General features: G+C 31.1%; 1 protein-coding gene across 1 annotated transcript; it reads right to left on the bottom strand.

Annotated features, from left to right (window-relative positions):
* Window positions 1-18,462: 18,462 nt before the first annotated feature.
* Window positions 18,463-19,079, bottom strand: LOC135951383 (uncharacterized). The gene has a single exon (XM_065501024.1). The coding sequence runs from the start codon at window positions 19,069-19,071 to the stop codon at window positions 18,658-18,660; it is 414 nt and encodes a 137-aa protein (XP_065357096.1). The 5' UTR covers window positions 19,072-19,079; the 3' UTR covers window positions 18,463-18,657.
* Window positions 19,080-27,084: the final 8,005 nt, after the last annotated feature.

Below are 27,084 nucleotides of genomic sequence, written 5' to 3'. Positions count from 1 at the left end.
TGCCACTATTTATAACACTGCATTACCATCTGGAAAGCTCTTTAACTGTCAAAGTTCGAATATTCTAGATCATACGCCATCTGTGGTGTACTTTCTACAATGTTCTCCGAACGAGTTCATGCATTTCTTTTTCTGCTGAAGCACCTCACCCATCTTGGAACCCGGCCTGGTGATCTTTTCTCTGCGGGACAGACCAAGCACTCCAACAGGAACCATTCCGTCGTTGCACTGTTCAACGAGGGCCTCCATTGTTACATGACCACTTCTCACATCCACTGGTTCCAACACCAACAAACCATAATCCTCCACTTCCTCACGGGCCCATACCAAATCCTCTGACTGCGGTGGCAACCTTTTGTGCTCAACAAAAACTAACTTTCTTACTTGAGACTTGCTCTCATATCCGACGTCAAGGGGTATTTTAACATTTCGCCAATTCATGACTTTTTGTCCCATATCCAAAGTAATGCTGTGACTAATCATGAAGTCTGCACCAATGATTACTTCGTCCACAATATCGGCAACAACAAAGACATGATTTACGCTAATACCACCAATAGTTAGTTTTACATTAACTTTACCATGGACAGCGGCAGGCTCTCCAGTAGCGGTGCGTAGACTTACATTGCAAATTGGTTCCATCGATTTCTTTACTAAATCTGTTCTGATGATAGACTGCGACGCTCCCGTGTCCATAGTAAGGATGTGCTTCCGACCGTTGATGTACCCACTAGCAGTAAGATTGTTATTTTCCTGCTGCAGTACTGATATGGAGATGGTAGGGCCATCAGGTGTGGGTGTCAGATCATGTCCCTCAGTGCTAGCTCGCTTTAAAGGTGGCTCCTGTAATACTTGATGATTCGCCAGCTGGTTATTTCTTGATGGTGAAACATATCTGATTCGCTTTCTTGGTGCTCTGCAGTTTCGCTGAATGTGACCCATTTCTCCACAGTTATAACATTTAACTTTGGCTTTAGTTTGTCTCTTACTTAAAGCCTTTAAAACTGCCTCTTTTAATTCCTTTAATTCGTTGACCATACTTCTATCATTTTCAGCGACAACCTCAATTTTCCGCACATTACACACCTGGGGCTTTGAAATTATCTTTGCAGTTTCTTGTACCAGCGCGAATGAGACGGTTTCAACGAATGATGACTTTGGTGTGGCACATACCGCATATTTTATCTCTGGATCGCGAATACCATTCACAAATGCCTCTATCTTCAAATGCTCCAAAATCGGATGGTTCTCCACTGGATAAATAAGCTGTAGCAAACGCTCGATTTCCATCGCAAAATCTTGTAGCGTCTCATTGGCATTCTGCACTCTACCACGCAATTCCATTCGGTATAATTCTTTTTTATGTTCGCCACCGTACTTACGTTTTAGCGCCTCCATTATGTCATCATAACAATTTATGTTGCTTGCTGGCACGCTTTCAAGAACTACTGCTGCATTCCCTTTTAAGGCCAATATCAATTCTATAGCTCTTTCTTCATTACTCCATACATTTCTCTTGGCAACTGTATCAAACTGGATCTTGAAAACATTAAATGGTGTGCTGCCATCAAAACTAGGGGCCTTTTTTCTACTAGAGGATTCTGGAATAATTCGTACCGCTCCTTCTTGATACTGATGACTATTCACTTTTGTTACCAAGTCGGACACCTTTTTGTCAATTTCATCCATTCTGTTGTTAATAACTGCTCCTTCTTGACATTGAACATTATTCACTTTTGTTTCTAAGTCCGAAACCTTTTTATCAATGACATCCACTCTGCAGTTAATAACCTCAGACATTTCCTGAATTTTCTCATCTGTTACTCTAGAAGATTCTTGAAGTTTCGCTTCCATTTCCGCTAAGTGTTTAATAGTTTCTTTGACTTCAGCTTTAACCTCAGAACGAAGTTTCTCATTGTCGGCAAGAAGTTTCTCATTGTTGACTTGAGAAGTTTCTTGAACTTCTTTAAATTTCTCCATCATAACAGCAAACATTGTGGATAAATCCATGCTGCTTGTTGTTGCACGGGTAGAAACTTCCATTTCTTCCTTATACTCAAATTCGTAAGCACCGATGTCAATATCACGCCGCTTGAATTCGTCTATCAGCCTCTTCTGCAATTCTGCCTTGTTACCTGCTGTTGGTAGCTCCAACTTACTCAATTCTTTCTTGAGTTGTTCAACTTTTAGTTCCTCAAACTTCATGCTTATTAATTTGCAATTCCACTTCTGACACCAATTGTTACGTTTTAACCTTTTCAAAACGCTGGTTTATTTCCTTTAAATAAACCGGATACTTTTGATTGCAAATAAAAGCCGTTTAGTAGTTTAAAAATTGTAACAACTCTTTATTTATTAAAAATGTACAACAATCACAGAATTAAATAGCCACTCAATGTTTTTTATACAGGTTTATAAATTCTCAGAATTACAGACACAATTTATAATGTACACGAATTTACTTGAAAAACACAACACACTTTAAGGCACTTAGATGATGTTTATTCGAAAAGCGTCTCTGATCAACTCACTCACGACTGCAACCTCTGCCACTATTTATAACACTGCATTACCATCTGGAAAGCTCTTTAACTGTCAAAGTTCGAATATTCTAGATCATACGCCATCTGTGGTGTACTTTCTACAATGTTCTTTAACTGAATATTCGAATACAGCGTTGCCAACTTACGATCAAATCAACTGAAAGCTTTTATTTAACAATGCCCACAGATATGTTACAGTCCGCCATTACAGCACTGTTATTTGAAAGCATTATGCTACTTTTAAATCAGCCCTTAAAATCGTTATATTTGAATTCAAGTACAATTTCGTAACAATATTTTTATCATAAAAATAGCTTAGAAATTTAGGGCATTTAAACAAATTTACAATAAAAATGGTTGCTTGTATCAACCAGATCAGTTGCGACTAACAGAGGGTTAATAAGCAAAACATTGTCAATTCAAAATTAAAAGAAATCAAATATAACGAAGATAGAACAAAATCTAATGGAAATTGAAACCATTCCGATACAAATCCTGTATATAACCAATATTAGAAATCGAGTCCGTTTATCTCTTTATATTAAATGTTTAATGGATTTTTTTTTGTATCCAATTACATTTTAAAACCAAAGACATTTTTAGCTTTTTAAGGAAGTCTACATTCTTAAAATTTAATATTTTAGGCTGGAATTAATCCCAATTTTCCCAGGAAATGAAAAAGTGCGGGAAAAGAAAAACACTAAATGTAATATCAATTGCGTGTGACAAATGTAAGATGCGAAATTGAAAAAATGATGTCTTATAAAAAGACTCTTATTGTTGTAGCTTGATTTTGTTAATATCTTGTTAAAAACATTGTTTAAGAAATAGATATTTCACATAAATATAAAGTAACTGAATTCTTTGTTATGTGAACTTAGGCGGTTACAGATTGTGACCACAGATATTGTGTGAATTACAAAAAAGTATGTAAAAAGTACTTCTAGAAAAATACTAAGTTTTACATAATAAATTTAAAAAATTTTATTGCAAAAAAAAAATGTCGTAATTAAATATTAGTTTCCTTAGTAAATAATATCAATTAATCACAAAGTATTTACATAAATTGGTTACTCAACCGAAGTCAAGTTTTTGGCCGATAACGATTTACTTGCAAATTGAAAATTTGAAAATAGAAATTTACGTCACAGAAAAAAGATTGAATATAAATCAGTAGTATGAATTGCTTTCATTGATTTAAATTCATTTGCCTTTCATGCATATACTAGATCCATATGAAAATTACTGATTCATTCATGAATGAAAAAATAATGCATAAATTCAAATTAGAGAAAGAACATTTTCAAATAAAAATATTTAAGCATAGGAAAACTTAATTTAATTAAATATAATTTTGAATGCATTATTGTCCACGTCGTTTCTGAATTGTTTCCAAACAACATTATTGTCAGAACTAGAAATATTTTCATTATGATTAAAAGGTATGTTCAAGGGACATTGATTTTTGGTATCTTCGGTGCTTTCAAAATCTAAAGGCGAATAATTTCAGATGTTGGGAGCACCGAAATTCGAAAAACTTTAATTGAAGATGGACCAGCCTAATATGTATTACTGAGAACTAAATTCGAAAATGTTTTTAAATTTATTTAAAACTAAACATGAAGTGACAATTTTTGCTAAATTGAAAACGAAAACCATCACTATGTACGTCACAATTAATTGATAGTTGATGCTGAAAGTGCTAATAATTAGAAGAACAATGTATGATAACCCCAACAGCAAACATTGCGGGGGATATCATACATTAATTGTTTGAACAATAATAATATTTTTTGGAAAATTTGTCAAGGTTTGTTTTCAATTAATTTTCCACTCAACCGAAACAAATGTTCCATTAGTATTTTTCAAATAAATAAATAAATATACATACAGCCATAGTGAAAGGCTGGGAAACCCAAATATGTACATTATAAACAATTATGAATGCGCAATAAATTTGTAGTAAAAACCAAAAAAATATGCGGAAAAAAATTCGGTATATTTTACGTTTCCGTTATAATTTGTCAACATACAAATTTGGTTTTTATAAATCACAAAGCTTAGAATAAACTAGAGTTTCGTGTTCGGTTTTAATCGAAACCGAAAACGCGGTTTTTCAAGGCCTAAAACCGAAACCGACAATTATTATTCAGTTTTGACTTCTAATCTATTTTCAGTAGAAAAATTAAAAATTTAGAATTGAGAAACAAACTCTTTCATACAAGTATTTCCTGACAATTAAAATTCAAATGACTGTTTATTTATTTAATTTTAAAAAAAGTGCAAAGTGTTTTTAACAAAGACTTAGTTATTTTCAAATATGCAATAAAAGTATGGAGTACTGGCTGACCTGGTGCGCTTCGCCACCCCAATTAGAAGAAAGAAATAGTACTATTAAGTCTCCCTTTGTGAATTAATAACAATTCAGGATAACATGTCTCTAGTTTCAAGTTTATTGGTTCATTGTAATGTGGATTCAAGCTCATTCGAAACGTATTATTAGAATTAAAAAAAGTACCATAAAGACCCACATTTTGTATTCCCACTCAGCATAATGAATACCTAATTTCATATTTCTGGTCCCATTATTATTGAAAATGCAAAAAAAATGTACCACAAAGTCACCTTTTGCGAATTCTAACTCATTCAGAACCATGTGTGTCTAATTTTTAGGTTTATTATTATAAAATATACCAAAAGTACTATTACAACAGAGAAATAGTACTATTGACAACTATTATGTACATAAATAAAAAAATTTAATATAATAAAAAGTACAACTAGAAGATAAAGTACCAATGTTCCACAATTGAATCCCGTCAAGTTTGAAATCAAAGTAATTTATTGATTATAGGTTCAATATTACAGAAAATTCAAAAAGTACCATTTTGAAGAACGAAAAAGTACTCCTTAGTTTGGCTTAGTTCTCCTTTTTTGGTATCATAATACCATTGAGCACCCTATTCTTGATTATTTATTTACTGAGAAGCACTTTAATGTATATAAGCTAACTAATCTTCTTCTTATATATAAAAAGAAGTGTACATTTTGATGTCACCACTAACTGCGAAAATGGGTCGACCGATTTCAACCAAAATTTCAGGGTACGTTGGGAATGGTCTGTAGATGGTTTAAGTGAAGTTTGCACGAAATCGGCATAGTGGTTCCGAAGATATAGCTGGACCGATTTTTATCAAATTTTCAGTGAATCTTCAGATTTTTGATTTCGGTCTATGGGCGGAGGGGCGTGGTAAAATCAAATTTTTACACTATACCGCTAATGACACTATACCTAATGATTTCAAGGTCAGTAATTGTGGCCAAACTTTTGCAAATAAAAAACCCCAAAAAAAAATTGTCAAAAAATTATTTTTATTTTTTCATTCGAGAAATAAATGCTTAACATCATTCTAAAAATTTTAATTCACAGTGGTGTACTCTGAAGCGAATGATTTGGTTAACATGTCCGGTACATACCAAATTTTCATATCGTTCGATAAAACAAGTAGGCCACTGTTAACATTGTACTATAAAAGTGCTTTTATATTATCAACCGATGATAAACAAAATTTCCGAAAGTACAACTAATATAGTAAACAACGTCGACAAATCAGATTTCGTTCCCTCCAAACCAACTAGAAAAATTCGGATTGGCTGTGGTAATGCGCAATTTTGGTACCAAAAAATGATGATGTCAACAAGCTCAATGAGCGAATTAATTGAAACTGACTGGCGAAACAATGAAATACAAATCGATTGACTCAGTAATGAACGAAGAACAAGCCTCAATTATGCTACTGAAACATTGAAGGTAGGATCACAGATAATGTTTCTCCACAACATAAACGCGCCAAAATTATGCAACGGAACACGATTGACCATCAAAAAATGTTCACCAAATTTAATTGAGGCAACAATCATCGGTGGCAGATTAAAATGCAAAGACGTAATGATTTCACGCATACCAAAGATTTCCAACGACAAAGCATAAGGCCAATCGTTGACTTTTGCAGGCTTACATTTGGAAAATTCATGTTTTGTATGTGGTTTGCTCCCGAGTAAATAAAAAAAAATAAACGTATATCCCCTGTCCTTAAGATGAATTCATAAATATAATATCCCATTTGCCTTAAATACATCCGTTTCTCTTTTTTAAGGGCATATTATAAAACTGTTCTTATAGATATCTGCTACAACATTGTCAAATGACCACCTCAGTGTTTCGGGTTCGATGTCAGGTCGGGGAAGTCCGTGCTTTTTTTTGTCCGACACTGTATATTCAAATCGAGATGCAATATAAAACAGAATTATTGTAAGGGCCAGCAACGCGGACCGGGTTCAGCTAGTTTAATATATTAAAAAAGTAACATTAAAAGAAAATGTACCAATTTTCCTTATCCTCTGAACACCCGTCAAGTTTGAATTTTAAATTTGTTAGCATTTCCTATATTATCAACGGATTTTGTTTCTATAATACTTGATATTTAATAAATTATCACAAAATCGACCGAAACCGATCGGTTGTCAATTTTTTAAAACCGAAACCGTGGTTTTGAAATTCTTCGGTTTATTGGAAACTCTACAATAAACGCATAGAACGAAAGGAGAGAGTAAAAAATTACTCTCTTTTCACACATACTGGTGATACCATAGTAGAAAAATAGAAGGTAGTTTCATTCTCTCTTTATTTTTTAAAATTCTACGTCTGAAATGCTTAAGGATTTTGAAGTTTTTGTTAAAATAGTAATACCATATTAATTAAAAATTTTCCCATATATTCTTTGAAGTTTGTGAAAAAATTAATACATAATTTTCATTAATTTGAAAAATATTTAAAAAAAAAATATAAAAAATATTTAATATCAAATTGGGATCAAAGGTAAGATTTTCATTTTCAAATATTGCAAAGCTAATTTGTGAACATTATTTTAAGATTTAACAAACATGAGTTGCATTTTCCCCAACTGCGAAAATACCAAATATTTTTGCAAAAATTCAAATGTAATTTTTTTTAAAGTCCCTACATTACCTAACAAACGACAACAGTGGCTGGATGTATGTAAAACTTGCGAAGAAGATTTACCAAAAGAGCCAATGGTGTGCTCGGACCATTTCCTTAAAAGCAATATTTCAGTTAATACATTAACTTCCAACACAACATACTTAATACATTTTTATTTAAATACTAACTTATAAATTACACATTTTTTGTAAAAAATTTCTCTAAAATAAAAATCATTTTTAGGAATGTGGCAACGCTTTTTATAATGCTCACAAAATAAGGAAACTTCAAAAAACCTTATTTGAAAAAAAAAATTTGATTGAAACTACCTTCTATTTTTATCATGGGTGATACAAAACAAAATACATGCAATACATTCTCATGAATTAGGTTTTTGACAACAGACATAGGTTTTTGACTCTCAGTTACCTATCTAGTTGTTGTCTATGTCACAAACAATTTTTTATTTGTTCATATGTTTTTTATGTCAAATTTCAAATATTCAAACAGATTCGTTTGAAAATTATAAAATTCTATTGTGACGAATTGAATGAACTAAACGAATTATGAAAAATTTGGGGTAATTTTCATTTGTAAACATTTTTTAAACTTCACAGGATTAAATTGTCCAATATAGATTAAATTTTCACTGTTGCGGTTTTATAACAACACAGAGGGAAAAGGGAGTTATAAAACTATGAATCCATCCGTTTATAAAATTGACAATGAAGTGTTTATGATCTTTCGAGAACATCCGTTCTTAAATCTAGAACAAAATGTCAAATCAAGAACGAATCTATAAAAATACCAGACGTTGTCCATTAAGAACGTACTGTTCTTAAATCAAGAACGAAAAAATTAAAAATACCAGACGTTAAATTAAGAACGGACTGTTGTCAAATCAAGAGCGCCCTATTGTTAAATCAAGAACAAGTCGTTAATAAATTAAGAACTTTTCATTTCGCCTCATTGTTTTTGTCTTCAGTTTTGAAAATAATAAAAACGGAAAATCTACAAAATTGTATTTATAATAGTGAACAAAACCTTTTATTAATTTGATGAAACAAAACTCAAATATTGAGGCCTTAAACTGTAGTGGTTGATAATAGCGACGATGATTTTGAAAAATCCTTAAATCAATAATAGGAGCGTATTTCTTACATTTAAAATAGTATCTTCTAAACAAAACGCTTAAAATATAAATAAATATAGATATTTTATTTCATGTATACTTTTAGGAGTGACAAATAAATATTTAATTCATAAGTTTTGTGTTTTAAACAAATTGTAAGTTACTCCTTAAGGCATGTGAAATTTTTGTAGCAGAACATTTTTACAAAAGTTGAAGAAGCAAAACCAAAACGATACGAATTGGAACATACGATTATTTTCACTTTCGTAAAATTTGTGACGACCAGTCCATAATATACATAGTTTCCATAAAAAAAAAACTCTTGTAAATTGTATCGTTATTGCTATAATAGGTCATAGCTTACATATTTTTTTTTTTCATATTTTATTTATTGTATCTTCACAAAATAATATGAACTATCAATAATTTGTTCAAATCTTAAATCTAAATATTAATTTTTATTTACGTACCACCACAGTTGGACGAAAAATTATGTTTAATTTATAGATCAGCGCAGGTCTGTTGGATTCCTTCTTCTTAGTCGGATGTAGCCATTACTTCTCATTAATGTTCGTGCAAGTGGGTTAGGGTGAACTTCTAACTTTTTCAAATATGACTCCGCTTGTTTTTTTATTTAATTTTTCACCAGCGAGACACCTAGGTCCTTATGAGTTAATATTTCTCACATACCAAGGCGCTGCGAAGGTGGGTGAGTGATCCGAGGATAATTCCAATGAATTCTGTTAAGCACAGCCTGCAATAACATTGATTGTATCTTAAGTATTTCTTGCTTAAGAGTTAATACACAAAGTTAAAAAAAACAAGTAAGAGCGCTATATTCAGCTGTGCCGAATCTTATATACCCTTCACCAAATTATACTTCAAAATTTTAAAAATTTTTAGGTAAACAAAATTAAATTTTTTTTCCAGTTGTTTTTTTCAGTTTTTGGAAAAAAAATTTTTTCGTTTTAAATTTTTTTTTTTAAATTTAAAAATTTTTTTTTTGTTAAATTTTTTGGTGAAAAAAAAAAATTCGGGTTAAAATTTTTTTTTTCCGATTTTGACCCATTGTAGGTCCATCTTACTATGGTCTTATTTATATACGTCGTTGCAAATGTCTTTGAAATATCTATTATTACCCAGCAGTTCTAGGAGACAGTACCGAACTAGTGATTTTACCCATCATTTAGGGTGGGAGCTAGTTACTTCAATAGCCACGTGACTAGTCATTTTAACACGGACATGTCCTAGGCATGTCTCTTTTTGATTACAATGGGACTGTCTAATAGCTGGTCCAAAGTAGGATTCGATTCACAAACTGGTTACATAGCGTCAGTTACCTTGCTAGCTTTGTAACTGGTTACTTGATCAGCTTCATGACTAGTTATTTTAACATGTGCATGTCCTGACCCTTTGACCCTTTTGATTACAATGTGACTATCGCATAGCTGATCGAAGGTAGTCAACGTCAAAAAAGTTTGAAGTGACTTCACCATAGGTTACTAAGAGACACTAAAGTGACTATTGACTTCATGCTATGTTACATGCGATATCAGTATACTTAAGCAAAAATAAAAATAAACTATATGAGAATTATATTAACACAATTTGTAAAAAACCAGTTTGTTTTTAAACGTTTAAAGTGACTACACTCTAGATTACTTAGAGACACTTAAGTGACAATTGTCTTCACGCTAGATTACTTGGGATGCATAAAGTAACCAATTGTCTTCTCTCTGCACTACAAAGAGCACACACGTGTCAAACGACCAAAATATATAAAATGGAGTCAGCCAAGTGATAAGACATTTGTGACAATTACTGTCTTTAAGGGATACATTGACGGTACCGTGAAATAGCTCCCAAATGAAATAACTCCCAGTGAAATAACTCCCAATGAAATAATTCCCATCAAAAATTAAATAATTCCCAAACTTGAAAAATGAAATAACTACCAAAGGGTAAAATGAAATTACTCCCAATAATCGGCGGTTTCATAATTTTAAAAATATTAGTCCCAAAAAAGTGAAATAACTCCCAATGAAATAAATCCCAATAAAAAAGAAATAATTCCCAATGTGAAGCAATTTATTTATGCAATCTAAAAAAATTAACTACAAAAGTGAAATTATTCTTCGCTTACCAAACATTTTTTGCATTGCGGGCCTATAACGTAGCGCAAAGTTTCACTCCTCTGGGATGTGTCAAAAACTGGCTTCACTCAGAAAATTTGTTTTGCATTGCCGCTAAGTTTTTCTCCTCTGGGGTGTATCAAAAACTGGCTTCGCTCTGAAAAGTTTTGTGCATTGCCGACCTTCGGCCGTGCGCTAATGTTTTCTCCTCCGGGGTGTATCAAAATCTGGCTTCGTTAAAAAGAGATTTCTTTCATTGCAGAAAGGTTTTATAATATTTCAGCCGGTTTTTGATACACCCCAGAGGAGAAAACCTTAGCGCTCGGCCGAAGGCCAGCAATGCAAAAAACTTTTCTGAGTAAAGCCAGTTTTTGATATTATGGGTCCTGCTTTTTCAAAGTAGAACCCAACAAAAATTAAATAACTCCCAATACAGTGAAATAACTCTTAATTCCCAAAATAAAATGAAATAAAACCCAACAAAATTTTCATTGGGAGTTAGTGCATTATGAAATAACTCCCTATGCGTTAGGAGTTGTTTCATAATGAAATAAGTCCCAAGTTGTATGGAAAATTTGGTAGGTGTTATTTAATTTTTTCGTGGGGAGTTATTTCATTTGAGAGTTATTTCACGGTACCTACATTGACTACTTGCGTAACTGCTGGGTAGATATCCATATTGTCTATATTAATGTCTTAGTAATCCAGATATAGGTCAAAAATCGAGGTTGTCTTGGTTTTTTCCTCATATCTCAGCCATTTGTGGACCGATTTTGCTGATTTTAAATAGCAAAGTTCTCGAAAGCATGTCTGACAGAATTATTGAAGATTTGGATTCCAAAGATATCTAGGGTCTTCAGAAAATTGATTTCAACAGACAGACGGACAGACAGACAGACGGACATGGCTTAATCGACTCGGACCTGCAATGGGTCAAAATCGGGAAAAATATTTTTTAACCCGAATTTTTTTTCATCAAAAAATTTTTTTTGTCATAAATTTTTTTTCCAAAAAAAAAAATTTTAAAACTAAAAAAAAAAATTTAAAAAAATTTTTGAAAAATAATTTAAAAAAATTAAATTTTGTTTACCTAAAAAAATTTATTTTAAAGTATAATTTGGTGAAGGGTATATAAGATTCGGCACAGCCGAATATAGCTCTCTTACTTGTTTTATTTAATAATATTATTAAATTAAAAGCGTCCTTTCGCGTAATTAATAAACAGGTGTAATTTATATTTATTTTCCGAAAGAATCATTAAAATAATGAATTAACTCGGAGTAAAAATAAAACACGTCCAATTTCAATTACATAAATAATTACAAAATAATCCCCCAAAAATAAAATGAAATAACTCCCCAAAAATTAATACAGAGAGCAACAACAACGAATTTTGGGGAGTTATTTCAGTTTTTGGGGTATTATTTTTTAATTGGGGGGTTATTTCATATGAAATAATACCCCAAAATATCATTATGAAATAAGTCCCCAATATAAATTTTGGGGGATAATTTCATTTTTTAATTTATAAAGAAAACGTAAATTAATCTGTTAATTATGTTCCGATATATTAACAACTTGTATTTACCATACACAAAAAACATGTGATGTCAGTGTTAAGAAAGTTATAAAGAATAAAAATAAATTTTGTAATAGAAACTGGGTTCAGAATGACTTTTTTTGGTTCAGAATGTCAAAAAGTCGGTATACAATAGTACAAGTAAATAAGAGTACAGGAATAAAACTTGCAAGGCAAGAGTAAGTGTGCTAACAGCTAGTAACTGCTTACTTGCCAAGAATTCAACATACAGAAGGACAAAGAATTGTATGAGGAGTTAAAGGATCTGAATATAATTAAGGACTAATGCGATGATCTTTCAGGAATATTATGAGGCGATACCTCTGCAATGAGCTTATAAGATCTTCTTTCCGTAATATTTGTGAAACTTAAGTTGTATGGTAGTAAGTTAAAAAATATTGTTCTATTTTTCTTTAAATTAGAAATTTGTGTTTGAAAATACTTTCCAAAAAAGCAATTCAATTTATTTCCTCATATTTAAATAAATAAAAATTAAAAAGATTTTAATTTTAAAAAAATGTCTACTTTTTCATAGGAAATTTGTATATTTAGTCAGCTTTAAATTTTTTAATAAGAGCTATAAGGTTTAATTTCAAACCAGTTTAGTTGAAATATTGTTTTGTAAATTACTGTAATGTTTTGTAACAAAGCGCCGCAGTCGAAAAATTGTGTAAAAAATAAAAAATCGCGCGAAAAATCTTAAAAGAGATTTCAACGCAAAATGAGAAAGCTACAAACATTGTTTTTATTCCGTGCAAACATCACAAAATACAGTTCACAGATTACAGTTCAGGAAACTATATAAGTATTAACAAACATTTTTATTTTATTTTGTCAAATGTAAATACAAACATTTGGGGATTCAAACGGTCTGCTATTAAGTTATGTTGTGATAACGTCCTAATATATTATGATAGTTTAAACAAATTGTTGTTGTACTTCAAACAAAAAAGTGTTATTTTATGATAAAACAATAAAAATAGTTCAAAAAGTCTAATAAGTTTAAAACGTTTTTGTTTGAAAAACAACAAAAATTTGTTTAAACTCAAGAATTATAGAAACATAGATTGCGCATTCAGTATGTAAAAAAATGTTCGTTCTGCGCATGTACGTCATATCAGCCTAGAACTTGAGAAAAATAAAAGCAAAACATAAAAAAAAAAACATTTTTTAAATTTTTTTTTAGACGTCAATCACTTTATTTGCTGATGTGACGTAGCACATCGAACACCTGTTGATTTAAACCAAAAAAAACCTGCGCAATGCGTAATCTATATTTTTATAATTCTTGGTTTAAACTATCGGATATTATGACAATATGACCCAATAGAAGACAGTTTGAAACCCCCAATAGTTTTTGATCACCTTCACTGTGTTTGGGAACTAATTTCATTTTAAAAATTGGGGTTCTATTTCATATGAAATAAGGCCCCAATAATGGGGTGTTATTTCATTTCTGTTTGGGGCATTATTTCATTTCGTTGGGGTCTTATTTCATTTTCAAAATTGGGGTTTTATTGCAAATGAACATAATCTTTGTTGATCCGAAACGTTTGGTATTGAAAATGGGCAAAACCAAAACAATTTATGAACAAAATGTCTGTCCGACTTCTAAAAGCAATTAAAATACGAGGAGACCTAGAAAACCGATTTTTTTTAGAAATAGTTATTGCTAATATTCGTGATCTCATTTTATTTTGTAATATTTGCCGATGTTGTAATATTCCTAATTGAGAGTAGATTATAAAATTATAAGTACATAAAAATAACAATATGTAAAGACATAAACTACCTTCACTTTCTTTAGAAACATTTAACAAATCTCTTTTTCCATTTCTGATCAGTCCGAAACCGAACATACATGCTTTTAAATTTCATTTATGAAAATATGGAATTGATTCAGAAGTCATAGTAGGGATGAAAACAAACGGAGGGTTTCTAAAATTAGAAGCACTAGTTACGATATCTTCATTTGGACAATTTTGTTTAAAATGTCTTAAAACATGATTTTTAACTTTGCAATTGAAATTTTTGTGAACATATTTCAAAGTGCTAATACAATTTGTACCAGGTTGAGTTCAATGATCTTGTAAATTAAAAGAAACAAAAGCACTGGCCAAGAAAACACATAATTTAGATTTAATTGATAGGTTTTTTTTATTTTTCTCAACACTATTGCATAAACACATGTTATCGCAACAAATAAAGATTAACTAAATAAAATATACAAACAGTAGGCGAATAAAATAAACGTAAAAACTAGATTGTTTTTTTACGATTTTATATTTCTAACTGCCACTTAAAACTAGATGAAAAAAATGCAAAACAAAACATGCTAAAATTCAAATTAACGGACAAAACTTAAGTAAATATAGGCTTTACGTTAATTCAAGTTTTATTGAAAATGCAATAGTATTCAATTATTTATTTATCAAATGCTGTTTATTAAAATTGTAATTTGGGAAAGTTGTAATATACATTGATAAATACTACATGCAAAATTATATTTTATAAAAAAAAAAAAATTATCTATTAAACTAAGGATAAGCTAAAATATTGTCAAAGATAGAATAGAAGCTAGATAACTATAGTATTTTATGAAGACTCATAAATAAATGCTGTTCGTTATCATCTTCTCCGGTCTTCTCTTCATGATAGATATTCCGAGTTCTAAAAAAAGATTATGGTTGGGGAAGTGAAAATATTAATTTCTGCATTGCTTTCTTGTTATCTAAAACATTTCTATGAACGAGTTTTTACTATCAGCCCAATTATGAATAAAAATTCCCTGGGCGTTTTTTCCATTGAATTTTAATAGGAAAAATGGGACAAAATTGCCGGGGAATTTTTATTCATAATTGGGCTATATATGAAATAGCAGACTAGTTTTTAATACAATTCATTAATAACAAATTTTCACAAAAACTTACACACTTAACTCTGACAATTAATTAGATAAACAAACTAACCTTAAACAAACCAGCTAACACAAATATAGGTGCGAAATTCAATTTCGATACTTTAAAATTTACTTAAACGGTGGGTGAACTGAGAAAAAAAGTGGAAATAAATCTGTAACTTCTAAACCAATAGATCGATTTCAATAAAATGTAAAATGTATATCTTTTCTTTTAAACTAGTGCAATTTATGGATTCAAAATCAACACCAAACAGGAAATTAGAAAATCTAGCCGATTTGTAATATATTTTTTTGCACTGCCTTGCCGACTGATGCATATCCAAATACCGGTGAACATTACAAGATGATGCTAATTACTGTGAGTTATGTATTTTGAAGCCATTAATGAGACTAATGGAAAAGAAAAGATATACATACATACATATTATATATCAACGTTTAGGAAATTATGTCCTCTTTTAAAAAATGTACAACATTTTCAAGAATTCAAAAAATTATAGAAGAATTTTTTCAAAAATATGGGAATAAAAAATGGTGGCTGATTTTTTTTTTAAATTAAAATTTTTAAAATGCAATAAAAGTTTTGTTTATGAATCGTTTTTAATGAAATTTTACAGTTATATAGAAATTTTTGATTCAAATCCAAAAGTTTAATGACTATCCCACAATTATCAAAAAACTTTTCAAGTCCCAAAATTGGGGTTTTTTGGATATATTGAAGGCACCAAGTTCGGGGTTATGAAATTCCTTTGCAAAAAATTGAAGAACATATTGGGACATACAAAACAGGTATTAGTATTTTGAAAGCAGTTATGCGATTAGAGAACATGTTGTCTAATGTTGAAATTTACATAAAAAATAGGTCTAATTCGGAAGGCTCCACGCACTAACACGAATTTTGATATTATTTTGCTTTTATAATATTACCCGAGATGTTATCTTTCAGAAAAATATAAATACATTATTTATCTTTGTCTTATCTTCTGTATAATTTAAAATTAATGTAAGTACTTTTTTCGAAAAAAAAATGGCGAAAAACTACTTTTTTATTTTTTTTAAGTTTGAAGACACATAACTTTTGACTCAGTAAAGGTTTTTAAACAGATTTTTCTAGGATAATTTGTTGTTAATTAAAAAAATCGGGAAAAAATTGGATCCGTTATTAGCAAAAAGCAGACCGAGGTAGATAAAAAACATAAAATTTTACTTTTCAAATGCGAATAACGCGTAAACTATAGGAGAAAATATATGGCTAAAGCAATGTAGATCTCGTCTAGTAGATTACATACAAATATATAAAAGTCTTTTAAATCGGATCGCAAAAAAAAATTTGGCATCATTTTTAATTTTTGATATACCCGAGGTGACCCACAGGCATTGTGGCTCGGCGCCCCTTGGTGTTATAAGCCATGTGAATTTTTATTAAAATCGGTCTATTCGTTTAAAAGTTACAGATTTATTTCCACTTTTTTTTAGGTTCCCCCACTGCGGCATAGCAACTTGCTACCAAGAAAACCTAACAGCATTCCACGACACACAGTTGTTTAGAAATGATTTTTTTTGGAAATAATTTGGAATCTCGGAAGATTCGGATTGGTGATATTGTTTTGAAAATTCACATAGTTGCAGCTGAGGTGTTTTCGTGTTTAAGTTTTGAAATTGGTTTAAAACATATTATAGTTTACGAGATATTTGCATTTGATTTTAAATTACTATTTCAATTAATTTAGCTACCTTAGTCTGTTTATTTTTGCTAATAGGGATCCAAATCTTTTCCGATTTTTACTTAAATATATTTTTAATTACATTTAAAGTAAAAAAATCAAAAAAGTTGTTCTAACACTAATAATTAATAACACTATGTGTAATTTTTTAAGTCATGGAAATATAACCATATACGGACACCACTATGTGATAAAAGACCAAAAAAGACCCGTCTCCCAGTTTTCTAACTGAATAAAAATTTCACACTTTTTGCAAGATATGAGCCTTAGAAAATCTGTAAAAGTCGACTTTATTGTATTTTTATTACGGAAACGTGGAATCATTAAAAATACAGTCACAAAAATCAATTTAATCGTACTACTTTAGTGCTTTAGTAAATATATATAAAATATTGACAGTTGGTTTTATATTATTCTTAAAAATTCAGCTAACAAAATAACGGGTTAAATTCTATTTATTTTTTGAATCTTCTTACTTATACAATTACCCCAATATTCATAATCAATTTTTAAATGAAACAAAATTTCCATACAAAATTTGTTTTATAAATCTTCCAAAAATTTCCATACAAAATTTGTTTTATAAACCTTTGGTAAATTTAAGAATTAATTAAATAAAAATACGACTTAAAAACGACAAACAATTAGCTATAGTTTTTTATTTCCTACTTAAATACATTCTTTATATCTTAATTTTCCTAACCACTGTGCGACGTTATGATTAAATGATCAATTAAAATAAGCCAAGCCCTTTATAAAAGCGCCTCATGACCTACTAAGTGGAAATGCTGTTTTGGCCCAACAGCCAACTATATTATTACAAGAATAATTTACTCTAATAAAACCTGGTAACTGATCCAAATACGTAATAAATATGTACATATTATGGCATATGCCCAAACTCACACTCACTCCAAAAATATGCCCATATTTTGTCGATCGGATAGTTTTTATTTATATATTTTGTAATTATAAAATATAATGCAGTTATGAATACTAATTACGAATACAAATTTATTTGTTTAACCATTTAGACCTGTGAAAAAAAAGAAAGTGCTCTGACGAAATATTCGTTCGTTCATTCGACACATTGAACTAAAAAAATATAAAAAAAAACAAATTAAATATTTGTGCACATTGGAATATGAATGAATAAAAGTGTTTTTTAACACAACATAGTGAGACCATTAACAAAAATTCGTAGTAAATAATTGCGGTATGATGAGCATGGCTCATTTTTAGTTAATCACAATATATGTGATAATACATACAATTTCACAGATTTCCGTATTGCTTTTAAGATGAAATGACGCCTCAACCTACTTAAGTACGTTAATACAAATATTCGTAGTCACCTAATCATTGCAAGACAGAAATTTCATAACCAGACATTGAAAACAAAACAAAATTTAAATAATAAACAAAACCAATTTACATAATTCTTTTTAAAAACATCACTTAACACAAGATCGTTATTGTTTTTTTTTTATTTAAATTAATTAATATTAAAACTATTAAATAAATAAATAGATAATGGAAATTATGTATATTACATAAATAAATACTTTACTAAATTACACTAATGATTTTTCTATATACAATTTTACAATCTCAGCTTGTTACACTTAGAATGCATCACCACCGAATAGACCTGCTAGAGCGGCCTCATCAAAGTCTCCACCATCTTCACCGTCGCCACCAAAGCCGAATAAATCACCATCGGCATTGGGCGGCACAAAGGCACCATTGAATAAGCTCTCCAGACGTTCTTCCACACCCATGCTGGAGGCCAGACCGTAAATGAAACGCATCACTACCAAACGTATAAAATCGGGAGTACTTGTCTCACGACCGATTCCTTTCAAGAACAGAAATTGTCTGCTGTTGTTGTCTTCATTTTCAGAGTTTGAATTGTGTATTTGTAAAGTTCTGGATTTGACCAAAGCTTTGCTCTCCACCAGAGCCATAGAGGTCATTAGCAACACGAGCATCATCATGCCATAGATGAATGATTTGGTCACCGTTATGCTGTGCAACATAATGTATTATTTATTGTTGTTCTCGTTTTTATTATTCTCACACAGATCTTCAATTATGTATTAGCAACAGCAATTGATAATTTTCAATCAATGTGCTACAATTGTAGTTGATTGATCGACTGCTTGATTGATCAATGAACAAATGAATGAATGAATGATCCCGATCTATCAAACAAATGAACACACGAACGTATGAGCTGTAAATGCAAAACACTTTCTTTATTGTTTTTATTTTGTTTTATTTATCGAATCTTTTGCGCGTAAGCTTGAATTTCTTTAATGCTCTCTCAACTATGTTTCCAACTCAACTGACCAATGCGGCTACATTTGCAGTGTATGTTGATCATGTCGACTGGGGTCTATACTCGTGGTTAACGGCATCTGCTGTTTAACGCAGCTGCGGTTTCTCTCTGACATTTGTTTACACCACATGTTGTACGTGCGTTTTCGAAAGAAATGTTTTATTTTGGAGCTCTCCAGTACTTTTTAAACAAACAGTAAATTGTACTTTAGACCCAAAATAAAGTACCCGACACACTTTAAGTAGTGCATATAAGGAATGTTTGTTTACATAATTATAAAGTTAAAGCGAAGCCGCCACTTTTGATTGTTTGCTTATTATTTTGAATGCAGTTTGAGACTTTAATAATATTTTATTTTTCAAAATGGATACATTTTATGGCCAAATGCATTCCAAGATTAAAAGGCTGCTTGAGAGAATTTTGTCCAAACGGAAAATAATTGACGATGGTTCATCCTCCAGATATACTAGTGATCTGGAAGACTTTAAACCACTCCGTCATTAATACCTCAGACCTGATCACTTAGGAATCTTTATTGTTCACAACTTACAGATCTAATTCCCAAATAGCGTTTCTAAACCAAATAACTAACTAATATTTAGGGCGGTTCGAATGTCACATAAGACGAGTTATTGTATTATTAGTCCTTGTAAGTCTCTGAAGTACCCTCTGGCATCTGGCATTAATCCATACATTCAGCTAATGAAGCAAAATAAATCATCTGATTTACAAACACCGATATCTTCTATGCCACTTAACTCTATGGGGTTGACATGCTCTACACAAACTCTAACAAGACTGTGAACAAACTCCACCTGACTATTAAGACATCTCCAGTTTACAAGTTACAAAGTTCAAAAATAAGCCACTAGCATTTTGATATTGAGTGCAATTTCTATAAAAGTACCATATTCTCTGAAATTAAGTCACTTTATCAACCTGATGATGCAAAATATATCCGATATACTCTAATCCATCGTTGAATTGCCGATCCACCTACTTAACTTTGTGTGATAATAGTCTCTAACTCCAATTCGTCCCACAAGTTCTACAGCGTGATCCATTTGAAAGAACAATCTCTGGCATTTATTTTTTGAAGATTATGTCTATCAAACGTTGGTCGTTGTTACGTCGCAGATGGTCCATCCGTTGAGTTCAATTTTCGATGACTCGTTCGAGCATTTCGACTGGTAACTGGCGAGTGACACGCGTGATTTTTTCCTCCGAGGCCTGAATCGAAGCCGGTTTGTCCGCATAAACTTTAGACTTTACATATCCCCACAGGAAAAAGTCTAACGGTGTGATATCACACGAGCTTGGTGGCGAATCGACCGGCCCAAAACGTTAAATTATGTGCTCACCGAAGTGTTTTCTCAATAAATCCATTGATTGATGCGATGTGTGGAAGTGGAGCAGTCTTGCTGAAACTAAATTTCGCCGAGATCACGAGCTTCAATTTCAGGCATCAAATAATCGGTTATCATGGCACGATGAACGTCGCCATTGACGGTTACGTTCGACCGCCGGTGATTCCACCGGCCCACAAGCTTCACAGCGTGGTGTATTCGGTCGATTATTATCCAATAATGAATGCTGGGTCTCAAAATGGGTGATGGTGTTGCGAATAGTACGCTCAGTAGGCCGATTATGTTGACCATAAATTGAGCGAAGTACACGAAACACATTCCTCAAAGAACGTGAATTTTCGTAATAAAGTTGAACGATTTGTAAACTTTGTTCAGGCGTAAGTCTTTCAATTATGAAATGCCAAACAATACTAAACAAAAATAACATGACAACATGACACACGTGATCTGTCCAAAAAAAGCTATTGAAAAAAGTATCTCTACTTGAATCACCCATTACAGCAGTCAAGAGTGCTGTTATTGTATCTGCCATGTTATGATTGGACACAAGCCCAATAGTAGTGCCTAAGCGGTGGTTGCATTCGAACCTCCATGGGAAGTTCCGATCATCCGCATTACTGTTGCACCCAATATTCCAGTGTCCTCGTATTCAACACAGTCTTACTTCATATTATTCTATTAACCCATTCAGGGCTTCCTTAAGTTCTTGTAGATTGTTTTTAACCTTGTAGCCTTTCAGAGTTATTTTAAAGTTATCTTATTACCCCAGGTGGAATACCCCAGTACAAGAACTGAATCTTTCAAGGCCGCCAGAAATATCTAGTGTACATCTTAGTAAACACCAGAGACGGAGTCTTTTCCATTTTAGATCCGCCAGTAACGCAGTAACTTTCGTGAAATATAACAGACATCTTCCGGGTGTCCTAACGATGTTGGTTTTCGTAATCATAAAGTCTAAGATAACCGGATATTCGTATAAGATCTTTATGTATTTGTCTTAGCAGAGCGTAAATCGTAAAGTTTACAAATATGTATCGAAATAGTTCCCAGAACAAATAAAAGTACATGTAAATTTTTATAAAATTTATTTGAACTATTTTGTCAGCATAACATGAACAAATCTTGTTGCCATTCTATGACATACTCTTCAATGGATAATAAATGTCAAGTGAGTCACATCTTTTAACTATGGTCAGTGTCTTCTTTTGACACTCAATTCCCATTGCTTCCCATAATTAGTATATCCGTAGGTTAGAATTAGTCTCACAACTGATATGTATATCTGGTAATTGCAATTGTTACCAATAGAATTTCTGCACGCGTAGCCATTGAGTCCAGGTATGATTACATAGAGAAGTGAGTGAATTTTTAAAATATGTAAACATATTGTTACGAAATTGTACTTGAATTCAAATACAACGATTTCAAATAACAGTGCTGTAATAGCAAACTGTAACATATCTGTGGGCATTATTAAATAAAAGCTTTCAGTTGATTTGATCGTAAGTTGGCAACGCTGTATTCGAATTCGAATATTCAGTTAAAGAACATTGTAGAAAGTACACCACAGATGGCGTATGTATTAGTAAGATCTAGAATATTCGAATTTTGACAGTTAAAGAACAATCTAGAGTGCAGATGGCAGTGTTATAAATAGTGGCAGAGGTTGCAGTCGTGAGTCAGTTTATCAGAGACGCTATTCAAATAAACATCAACTGAGTGCCTTAAAGTGTACTGTGTTTTTCAATTGAATTCGTGTACATTGTGAAGTGTGTCTTTATTTCTGAGAATTTATAAACGTGTATAAAAAACACTGAGTGACTATTTAATTCTGTTGTTGTACATTTTAAATAAATAAAGAGTTGTTACAATTTTCAAACTACTAAACGGCTTTTATTTGCAATCAAAAGTATCCGGTTTATTTAAAGGAAATAAACCAGCGTTTTGAAAAGGTAAAAACGTAACAATATTTTAAATCTGTTTTAATTCCATCAAGACGTAACTGGTTCTCTTTGTGAGGAAATACGAAATACAAGACTCATTGTTTTGGAGAATATCGAGATAACAAGATGAACTTTAAAATTAATGTCATGGAACTGTTAAAAGGACGACGGCTTGTGTTAATTCATGTAGGAGAGATATTAGGAAAACTTGTGATGTCTTTCGAGATCCTTCATCGGATTTTTCTGTATGGAGTAATGGAAAAAATTAAATACAAAAGTATAAATACAAAAATATCGGGATTCTTCGCGGAAAGATATTTCTGACAGAAGGTCTGACATGTAATTAGTTTCAGCGTATCACTAAAGCTTCGGGGTAACTGCAACATTTTTTATACAGAGATTTTGTCAATTAAATATATTGAGGATTAATTAGGATTGAGTATCATTGCTACAACTGTCGCCAACACCAGGATTCTTGGTCCTGAGAAAAATAACAGCTCTTGACTGGCGCTCGTATATTAAAGATATGGCTGAGCCGTTAAACATTAGGTTATTATAGACGAATATTGAGACTGGTGAATTTGTTAGACTTAGATCTGAAATTTGTTATTATACTGTTACTCTTATTCAAATAAAATCTACCGGAAACATTACAAAACTACAATAATTACGGTGATACTTGGAAAACCTATGAAAAATGGGAATTGCTGTGTTAAAAATGTACCAACGTACTATTTTATTTAAATTCGTACACCTTTTCCAAAGAAAACAAATAAAAGTTTATAAATAATACTTGTATATCAGTATCTATGTAAATAGTAAATAACAATGCGAATAACAAAAAAAAAAAACATGCATTCAACCACACATCTTCTCAGCAGTTGAAGATGCTTAAAAGATGAATATACTTAAATTAACAACTCTTTTTGTTGCCGCATCATACTCGTACTGACAAGTAGTTTTACGAGTTTTTTACGTTTTTCTTTAGTTACTACCAGCGTTGCCGCTTTGGTCCAATTGGACCAAAATTGGTAGTTTGAAGTTAACAAATTGACTTTTGGTAGTTTGGTTGGTTTGTTCCGATATTTGTCGTATTTTGGTAGGCTACGATATTTCTGAATACATAAGTATTTTTAAGAACAAAATAATTAAAATAATAACGAAAAAACTACTTATGTTAAGCCAAAATAATAAAACTACATATTTGCAGAATATGAAGATAGCATTTTCTAAACTATTTAGTTTAGTCAGGTAAATGTGTATTTATTTAGTAGTGTTGAGTTCAAAAAATGCCAAAGGGCTCTCAAAACTTTTATTTTCTAATAATATGTGTTAAACTCTGCTTCAATATCATTCTTCCTCTGGATAATTTTATAGCAGCAATAATATAAGTTTAAGTTATCTATTAATTTTGAAACGAATTCATATAGCATTTCTCAAATATTTTAAATTTGGTAGGTTTTGGTAGGCTTTGGTAGTTTTTAATTAGAAATTTGGTAGGAAAAATATTTTATGAGTGGCAACGCTGGTTACTACAGTTAAAATTTAAATAAAATTCTCCCATTTGCTCATCGACTAAATTATTGAAGTTCAGACAACTCACAGATTCACACAAACAAAAGCGAATGTCGTAATACTCATAAAAATTATGGTAAAAAGTCTCTTTTTTATTGTGCGTGAAGCGCTTAACGTTTCGAACAGCTTGTGTTTGGATGTATTTCTGGTTCTCAATATTGAATACCAATTAATTTCTCTTTATTGTTTAAATTAATACTGTCATATTCACATAGATATTGTATAAATCTATGTTAATTAATGTTGGACAAACATCTGCACTTGACAAGCATGGGAGTTTAAAGCTCTTGAGGTTTAGATATTACGTTCATATTTATTGGATTGGGGATAGAGTAACACATATCATTTTACAAATAAGCTCTATTTAATTAATATGAATAAGTGTGCCGTAAGCTAAAAAATTGGAAAAACGTCAATGTTTTATTTTTAGATTCGATATTTTTAATAAGATTATATAAATTATTTAATTGTTTGGTTAGGTTAGAAAAGAGCCACACAGAATTCTATTCTCATAGATTTCAATACTCGCATATTGTCCGATACGGAAGCCTGCATTGTAGAATTCTAGTTTCAGATCATAAGACGTTTGCGTTGTAGCAAAGTTAAACTAATTTCTATTTACATAGGCGGCAATGAACAGATATAAGGCCCATCTATAATATGCATAAGCTAGCTTAAGTTAATGTCAAAACCGAACGAAAAGACTGTCAAATGCTTAAGAAAATCCGAAGAAACTTTTAGGTAGCCATAATGGACTTATGTGCATTTAAAACAATTTAGCCCCATTTGCACATTTATGTGCAACGCGTAATTAAAAAAATACTTTTATGAAAATAAATTAATTTACTTCAAGCTTTTCATTTTTTCTTTATTTTCTTTGTATACAATAAAGAAACTTACGGAATGTGCGACCAGCTTCGATCTTTGCTTAAGCAAATAAAATTTGACGAAACTTGACGAAACTCTCTTAAGTACATTACAGTTTGTCACATACGTTTTATATGTATTCGAACAGTTGCTTAAGCTGACTTAAACTAGTATATGCATATTATAGTTGGGCCTATAAGCTGTCAACATAAACAAACCATCAAGGGTGTTTAACCCATTTCGCTGCATCATTCAATTTTTATTTTTTTGATTGTAAAAATCTAGTCCAAGAAATCATATTTTTCGTTTTCTCAGAAAAGCCTGTTTAAAATTTCGAACTCTGGCGCTTAACCTATATGTCAGCATTGTATGCAAGTAAAACATCTGAATTTATTTGCAGTTTTCATACCCTTCGCTTTCGTGAGAAAGGTTTATATAAGTTTGTCATTCCGTTTGTAATTTCTACATTTTTCATTTCCGACCCTATAAATTATATATATTCTGGATACTTATAGATAGCGGAGTCGATTAAGCCATGTCCGTCTGTCTGTTGAAATCAATTTTCTGAAGACCCCAGATACCTTCGGGATCCAAATCTTCAATAATTCTGTCAGACATACTTTCGAGAAGTTTGCTATTAAAAATCAGCAAAATCGGTCCACAAATGGCTGAGATATGAGGAAAAAACCAGGACAACCTCGATTTTTTACCTATTTTTGACCTACATATTATCGAAATATCTTCAAAATTAATCGACTCAAAAAGTGATTCTGAGTCTATCTATCTGGGCGATACAAACATCTACATAAATGCATTATAGCTATACTGTGCCGAATCTTATATACCCTTCACCAAATTGTACTTTAAAATACAATTTTAAAAATATTTAATTATACAAAATTTAAAAAACAAAAATTTCAAAATAGTTTATTAAAATTTAAAAAAATAAATTTTCAAAAATTTATCAAAAAATACAAACTATGCAATAGAAAAAGCTGTAAGTCCAAAAAACCTTTTATCTCGGCAAATACTTATTTTATCATTTTGCTTTTACGTACATAGAAAACAAAGAAAAATACAGAAAAAAATTGCGTTTACAGAATTCAAAAATATTTACGCAAAAGTTTGAATGTATTTTGTCTCTCCTATAAAATTTTAAAATATGGACTTAGAGCCTTTGCATGTTAAGCCAGCGATATGTATTTCATTTATTAACAGGAATTTTTAAAGATTTTTCTTAAGCTATTTAAAAAGTGAAATATTATCAGGCAGATTTTTACAAAATCAGAAAGTGCAATTAATTGGTGGAAAAATGAAGTGAATTTTAATAATCTAGCAATAAAACTTTTCAAAAATATTGATGTAAATAATCTTTGACAAAACCGTTACCAATGTAAACACAAAGCTTTTGATATTTTTGCATATTAACTAAAAAACGGCAGTTAAATATAAATTATATTTGAAAAAGAACAACGCACAGTGGTATGTGAAAAAAAGAGGGAAATAAATCTGTAACTTCTAAACCCTTAGTCCGATTTGAATGAAATTTGAAATGCACACAGACGAAGTGTAGTCGAGTTTAAGTTTTGAATTTTGACGGCATGAGCCCACCGGGGGTGAGGCCAGGATTCCCCAAAGTAGGACACCTCGGGTATGTTCAATTTTTAAAACGATCCTATTTGAATTTAAAAAGGCGATTTTTCGCTATTTTTTTGGGAAAAAAGTACTATTATTCTTTTTAAGTTATCTAAAAAATTTCTAAAAGGATGTATAAAGAATTTATACTTTTTAAAAAGCTAACTTTACATCAAATGTTTTAAATTAAAAAAAAATTTAAAATTTTTAATACCGAGGGGACCAGGTCCATTCAAAGAACGCCTATTATTTTTATGTAACGTCTATTTTTTATCGCATACTTTGTAAAGGGTTCCGATAACCCCGCCACTGGTATGGATATTA

This window comes from Calliphora vicina, chromosome 2 (assembly GCF_958450345.1).
Source record: "Calliphora vicina chromosome 2, idCalVici1.1, whole genome shotgun sequence".
Taxonomy (NCBI): domain Eukaryota; kingdom Metazoa; phylum Arthropoda; class Insecta; order Diptera; family Calliphoridae; genus Calliphora; species Calliphora vicina.
This window is presented reverse-complemented; position numbering and strand designations above follow the sequence as displayed.

Bases quoted from the DNA above. Each gene is read 5' to 3' on its own strand.
- LOC135951383 (XM_065501024.1), bottom strand. From the start codon at position 19,071: ATGTTGCACAGCATAACGGTGACCAAATCATTCATCTATGGCATGATG.